Source organism: Centruroides vittatus, unplaced genomic scaffold (genome assembly GCF_030686945.1).
Source record: "Centruroides vittatus isolate TY-2023 unplaced genomic scaffold, ASM3068694v2 contig_347, whole genome shotgun sequence".
Classification (NCBI taxonomy): Eukaryota; Metazoa; Arthropoda; class Arachnida; order Scorpiones; family Buthidae; genus Centruroides; species Centruroides vittatus.
Window position 1 is genome coordinate 71188 of NW_027122171.1, and position 7220 is coordinate 78407.

Here is a 7220-nt window from a genome sequence, read left to right on the forward strand (position 1 = left end):
TTTAAAATATTTGGTTTTGATTCATACTACTCGTGATTTAGCATTTCAGCACATTTGGCAGCATTGAAACTTTACACACTATTATTTAATAAAAAGTAGAGGTCGCAAACCAAATGGAATAAAACACAACACCCGGGCTCACCAGCGGCCAAACGGTTCCTTTTTCTGAACACTAGGAGGTCGGTCGTGGGTTCGCGCTGCGCAAGAACGGGCTGTCTACGTAGAGTTTTCCGGTTTTTCTCTACGTCTGCAATGCCTAAATAGGAGCCAGTTATCCTTAAAAGACCTCCCGGAAGGCATTATTCTCCACGTATAAAACAAAAAATATACTTAACTACTAATCTCGTCACATAACATGTCCATCACAACTTACCACGGGATCCCATATCCTAGTTGCTCTCGTCCAAGATGAAAGACAAGACACAACACCTGCAGTGCGTAATATCCGAGTTACTTGCTTCTAATTAACAGAAGAAAAAATCCAGTATCGAGTTGCTTAACTTTTCCGATAACGTTTAAAACTGCGTGTGGGGCGCCATCTGTTATGATATTTTATTGTTAAACGCTTTTTATATTTTTAATTATTATGAATGGCAAAAAGCTTAATTTTCAAGAGTGTGTTATATAAACATTTGTAAATACTAATAACGAGTAAAATCGTTATTAATTCCGATCCTACTCGAGGTACGACACACGACACTCCCTTTATCTTCCCACTCCTCGACCTTTAATGAACAAAACTTAATAGCACCAATTATCTAATACACGAACCTCCATGCGAAATTACAGAAATTTTTGACAAAAACAGCAAGCGTTATTAAGCTTTAAAGAGGGTTAATAATATTATGACATAGCAGGAAAAGTAAAAAAAAAGTAGATGGCGTAGTATCGTTAAAAGTATTTACTATTCCGTTAACAGATGGCGGTAGTTAAGAACTATTTAAAGTGTTAGTCGGCTGTGTCGGGCATTACATTACACTATTGGATATTAGAAGATACGAACCCCTATCTTGGATACCTGTGCCATCTGGAGTACTTTTGCAGTCGACGTAGTCAAACGTCACCTCGGTTATCGGAGCATAAGGCACGCGCCACCAGTTCTGTACCAACGACACCAGAACAATACAATGCTGTGTTTGTCAAACTAAGTTTCGCGGAATCTTCAGATTCCGTCCAGGGATGTACGGAATTCCGCCGGACCAAACTGTATCGAATTACTGTATACGAGGTTGGACATTCAGCTTGTGTTATCGGACATACAGTCCAACGCAGTTTCACTCCTGATAGTTTTTAAAAGGCAATCAATTGTGGTATTTTATTTTATTTTTTGATTTACTTTTTTATATTATAATATATATATATATATATATTTATTTATTTATTTAAGTTGAAGTGTTAGAATCTTGTAAGCTTTATATAAGGGTTTCGCGTATTAAAGTAGATTGAGAACTACTTATGTAACTGATAGATGGCACTTCGAGTAAAGTGTAACTGACTATAAAGTGACGCCATCGTGCCGTTTAGTAAGCATATTTAGCTTTAAAAATGTTTATGCGTGCCAAAGTTTTCGACTTTAAATAACGATATTTATAATTAAGAAATAAAAATTAATATGCTTTAATTTGAATAATTGTAAAGAAGCTGATTGAAAGAAAGGGTGATCGGGTGATAAAACAATAGGATAATTGAAAAAGACAGAGGATAAATGGAAATTGTATGATACGTTACGTGCCGGATGATTTCTTCTTACGTAGCGCTTTGGCACGCGTGACATAGGTTCGCCACTTCTGTTCTACACCGAGATACAGTTAGAATAACACTGGTGATGAAGGTGGGATGTTGATATTAAAAGTTCGATACTTTATTGTTTTCTATTGAACACGTTATTTTAGCATTAAAAAGCAAAAAGTTACAGGAAGGAAACGAAACGGCACTGTTGCGAACGGTTATTCGTGTATCTGCAGCAAAAGAGTGTATTGGTCTTATTATAGAAAATGTATTGTTTGATCGATTATACACACGTAACAATCCATAACTTTTCTCTCGTTCTTTGTTCATCTGTTAATTATTTCTTTTACTCGATTAATTAATTTTACTTCTATATTTCTTCATTGTAATTTAACTGATAAGAATATTATATTAATTTAATTAGAATTATTATTAATTTATTAATGTTAGTAGTTCTTATAAACAGAAGCAACAAAGAAAATAAATAAACCAAATTAAATAATTCAAGAAAATCGAGATAAAATCTGAAGCTATTTTTTTTATAATTTATTATCAAGAAGTAAATAATAATAATTTTATTTTATCCGTAAAATAAAATATAAAAATACTATATGAATGTCCGCTTGTTAATGTACAGCATGCGCTAAATTGCACGTGCTATTTCTTAATTATTATTAATTTATTATCAAATTTCCTAATAGCTTTAATAAATGATTATAAGCATCCGTTTGAAAGTAATGAAACTTTCTTAAGGATAAAGTATTAAATAATTTATGTATTTTTAAAATTAAATGCTGTAAGACCTGTTTAAAGTCACAAGTTTGTGAGGGTGACTTGGACGGAAAGGCAGACGAATGAAAGTATTTTTTTTTTTTTTTAATTAAACAAAGCTTAAGTTAACGGTTGTTTGCTGCAAAAAGCTGCCGATGATTTTGGTGGAAGAAATTATTTTGAATTACGTTTTTGATTTTATATTAAAGATAAAAATTCTTTACTTGCGACCAATAGTGTAAGGGGTTTAGAAGGAATTATAAATTCTGCTTAAAACTAAGTTAGGCTATTAATTGCCATTCATACTATAATTTGTCGCCAGAATTTATGAATTGAGATTTTTGATTTTCTGAGTTGTTTTTGGCTATTTTGTCATTTAGAAATAAATAATACTATTTAGTGTTAAGTTATGCAGTATAAGGCCGAGGCGGTCCTCCAAGGCTATAGGCGGCCGCCAATAGCCTTGGGGGACCGAGTTCGAATCTGGAAGTCGGAAAACCTCAGGAGTTTTTAGGGTGGTCTGTCCCGGATGCGTTGCGCGTCGACCCTAGTCATTTGGCCATTCCCATTATGAGTCTGGTCGAACCTACGGTGAATATGTACGATCATTGAGCCGAGATTAAACTTTTGTTTTAAAGTAACTTGTATAAAAAATGGAAGTAAAATTAATTAATGTGTGTACTGTTCTGTAGAGTGTGACTTTATATCGCAACGTTTACTATAACTTTAGACTTTATAAAGGTGTAATTTTAATATCTTTGATTTGTATAGGGGTCAAATTAGCCATTTTCACTGACTACAGAAAGGGTATGACATTAGACAGGAAAGGCAGTATATAATTTAATAAACGTAAATAAAAATATATAATTTAATTTTATTCAATATTGTTAAATTTTTAAAACATTAAAGAACTTTTTTGTAAATATTTCTATTTGTTTTTCTTTTCATTCAGATTATCAAACGTTGAAGAACGACAACTCTCGCTGAGCTAATCACATTATTGCTGCAAGAACCTGTGACATTGGAGACTTTTCCTTCGTAACGACTTCACGTGACTTTAAACAGTTTTTTCCCAAAATCGAAACGTATTTTTCTGATTAATAAGGGGAAAAAAATCTTGTTTTTCCCTCGGAAACTCCGAAATGGCGGCAGCTGTCAGAAACGAAGAAAATAATGTCGATAGAAACGAAAGCCGCGAAAATGCACCTAAATGTTCCAAAGCAGTGCCTATAAGCTCCAAGAGAGTCCCAAAATGTTCCAGATGCAAAAATCATGGAATTGACAGAGAGCTGAAAAATCATAAAAATTAAATATAAATATAAATTTAAATTATTAATATGAATATAAATACAGTAGCCCCTCGTTATATCGCGCTTTTTTTTTGTCCCCAAATTTTAAGAGCACTTACCTCAATAAGTTTTTAAATTATCAATTGCTATTCAATTTCTTTCTGGAACGAAATACAGTATTTTATTCCAACCATTGTCCTATTAATTCCCACTGATCTTTTGTTTTTATATCGACAGTATTTGTCTTTAAATGCCACTGTTAAAGAAACAATAATGCCCATTTAGTATTATTGTTTCTTTTTCTCGTGGGTGGTATCGATGTTCAATTAACACGATATAACAACGAATAAAATTCAGTATTAATTTAAAAAACTAAGCTTATTTTATATAAGTACTATTGCTGATGAAAGAAAACAGGATAGAGATTCCGTAGAATGTATAATATGTTTAGTATGAGTTTTAGTAATCGGTTATGACGCGCTTTTTTCTTTGTCTCCTGACAAGCGCGATATAACGAGGGGCTACTGTATAAGTTAATAAATGTAAATTTATAAATTTTAAATAAATATAAATTTAATATAAATATCATAATCACCTTTTTATAAAAGGTTTTGTGATTACAAGTCCTGTGTTTGCGAGAAATGCTGTCTAACTGTGGCCAGGCAACGACTTATGGCGAGGAAAGTAGCCTTAAGGCGCGAAGTAGCCTTAGACGAAGCCAGAGGAATCGTCGCCGACGAAGATCCAGTATTTTCGACAGAGTCCAATTCTACAAACGAAGAAAGTTCGGAAATCGAAACCAATTCTTCCAACGAAGGTATTTCCATTGTTTATTCCTGTGTTAAATTGTTAGTGTAGTTTTTCGCCGTTTTGGTCGAAAAGTTGTTTCGTAATTTACTGTTTTATTATTTAAGAAAAAATATGGAAGACAATTTATCTCTTGGTTTACGAGTTAGAAGTAAAGTGTCGTTTTACATCCTTAAAGGCGCTAAGACGATACTTGTTACTTGTAGTATTCCATTTTTCCTCCCATCAAAATAAATTCTATACGAACTATGTCTTGCTGATGAAGTATTCTTCGAGAAACTGACTGCAATTTAATACAACCAGGAGAAGAGAATTCATTTATCAGTCTCACAATAGTGACAGTTGATGATAAATTCCCACTTTTTTTCTTTAGAAAAGTTGTAAAGACAAAAAGTGCAATATCGATTATATCTAAATGTCTCTACCGTTTCAAGTAATATATGTAAATATTTAAATAAGAAGATCAAAGGCGCTTCGAGTCGATGGTTACGTTAATTGGATGCACTTATTAAACGATTTAGGTGTAAATAAACGATATTTTCATAAGGAAATACTCTAACGAAGTGTTTGTACGTTTCAGACGAAATCGCTTCGACCAACAGAAGGCATATTCGAGAAGCCTTGAGAACATTGGTCAATGCCTTCAAACTTAACGACAAGACTATGAATTTATACGTCTACGCCATTCTCAAAGAGTGCAAATTTAATGTCAAGTTAGCTTACGATAAGCTGATTGAAGGTAAGAATTCGCTTAGCACGGATTATCCACGAATTCGAGCCTCGATGCTATTGGAAGACTTTTTTTTCTAATTAAACACTAGAAAGAAGACTTCCTTTTTACAAAGTCACAAATTAATAACTTTTCTTTTCACACAGCTCAAACCGAGTATAAGCTCTACGCGATGATGGACAGAGAAAACACAGGAGAAGAGAGGAGAGAGGAAGAGTCAAACTATAATGTCTCCTGGTCACCTATGTTACGTCAACGTTTCACTAATTCCTCCGTAATCTATCCTAAAGCGTGTCGTCCATTCCTATACCCATATACCATAAATTCTAATGTTCCTAGCGTTACGGTAACCAATTCTGCTGTCCCTACTACTCAGATTTCTCCCCCCGAAGAGGATCTTCGGAACAGAGAGCATTACACCAACGAGGAGAATTACACCAGGGTGAACGAATTCGAAGAGTTGCCGGTGCAAAGTGACACCAGAAACGTGATAGATTCCGTTCTAAAGCCTTTTGAACCCGTCATGTCGTTGAGAATGCAAAGGGACGTAAGATTTCAACCGTATTCTCACGTAAACATTTAAACTGTTCTCTTACATTATTGGTCGATAGGGAATTTTCAAGTTGAAAAGTATCGTGTGTTTGATAATTTCGGGATTTACAATTGCCACGCAATTCCATCCTCGTAAATGCTTTATTTATTATTATTGTTTAAATTCCACGAAATTTCAGTTAAAATTCAGCCTTATAATGGCTTTCTACAGACTAAAATATGAAGGTTAAAAAGTCCGTAGATAATAACACTACTTTTAGTAATAGAAGTTAAATTCGTGAAGGATTGTCTCGAAGGTCTATGGGAAATATCACTGTATATGAGAATTGGACTCGTATTTTAAAGTCAAAGATCGACTTGTTGATACAAAATAATAATAAATAAGCGTCAAAAAATTGTAATTGGGATGCAAATTGTATTAAAATGATACAGTCCATTGTAAAAAAACACCCGCTCTCTCAGCCCAAAATAAATAGATATATTTTTAAAATAAATGAAAAATATAATCCTTCGAAACTGTATTTGTGGACGGAAAGATGGCAAAAGAATGCTCATCTGTTTAATGGATGTATAACTATAAAGTATTAAATGATATTAAACGATGTCGAGACGTTCCATTTTTTATAAAACTATGTTAAATAATAGTAATCCTATTTATATACGTCTGGCCGAAATATACGCAAGGGATTGGGAAAACAATTGTAATTTTAAAAAAAGTATATTGTTAATTGATGAAAGGAACAATTGTAAACGTATTTAATTTCGATTACTTTGTTGCCGTTTGCTAGCGGAAATCAAAACTCTTGAATTTATGCACTAATATAAATATTCTACTGTACAGGGCCTGTAAGAATAATTTCTCACGAGCCAATTTTTAAACAGTAATAAATGATTTGAGAATGTTTAAAAATTTCTGAGAGAATTTTATTTATTTACAATGCGAAAAACTCCACGTGGCCTCCACTAGTGTTCGGGGAACGGAACCGGTTTAATATAAATTACGTAGTGGTAACGTAATAAAATGATGCGCTCCTTACTATTTACAAATGGGATGCAAGTATCACAAATAATAGCTATTTTAGATAAACCCTTCTTCATTGATGCGTGATTTGTGCATTGGCACAAGACCCTATAGGATAGTCTCATAAAACTTCAGAGAAAGATACTTAGGGCGAATTTTAGGTATAGTATCGCTCTATTAAGGGCCTCACACACGCAATTCTGAGCTTATTGACACCCGTTTAGGATCCTAAATTTTATAAGTATTGTGTAACGAATTGCGGATACGGAAGGGTCTATGGTCCACTGAGATGATTTTAAATACAAACTATCTTCTAATGCTT

At 33.4% G+C, this 7220-nt stretch overlaps 1 protein-coding gene across 3 annotated transcripts; it reads left to right on the forward strand.

The window, feature by feature from the left end:
- Positions 1-956: 956 nt before the first annotated feature.
- On the forward strand, positions 957-6787 carry LOC136974288 (uncharacterized). 3 transcript variants are annotated; one of them, XM_067269124.1, is made up of 5 exons: positions 957-1310; positions 3452-3537; positions 4397-4605; positions 5176-5334; positions 5472-6787. In XM_067269124.1, the coding sequence occupies exons 3-5, from the start codon at positions 4461-4463 to the stop codon at positions 5906-5908; spliced, it is 741 nt and encodes a 246-aa protein (XP_067125225.1). In that variant the 5' UTR covers positions 957-1310; positions 3452-3537; positions 4397-4460; the 3' UTR covers positions 5909-6787. The 3 variants fall into 3 exon arrangements, with proteins under 3 accessions (XP_067125225.1, XP_067125224.1, XP_067125226.1); XM_067269123.1 differs by having other exon boundaries at positions 957-1307; XM_067269125.1 differs by lacking the exons at positions 957-1310; positions 3452-3537 and having other exon boundaries at positions 3851-4605.
- The last annotated feature ends 433 nt before the right edge of the window (positions 6788-7220 follow it).

What these genes read in the sequence shown, in the direction of transcription:
- LOC136974288 (XM_067269124.1), top strand. Translation starts at nt 4,461, where the DNA reads ATGGCGAGGAAAGTAGCCTTAAGGCGCGAAGTAGCCTTAGACGAAGCC. An exon ending in AACCAATTCTTCCAACGAAG is followed by an intron (nt 4,606 to 5,175) that starts GTATTTCCATTG and finishes TGTACGTTTCAG; the next exon opens with ACGAAATCGCTTCGACCAAC. An exon ending in TTACGATAAGCTGATTGAAG is followed by an intron (nt 5,335 to 5,471) that starts GTAAGAATTCGC and finishes CTTTTCACACAG; the next exon opens with CTCAAACCGAGTATAAGCTC.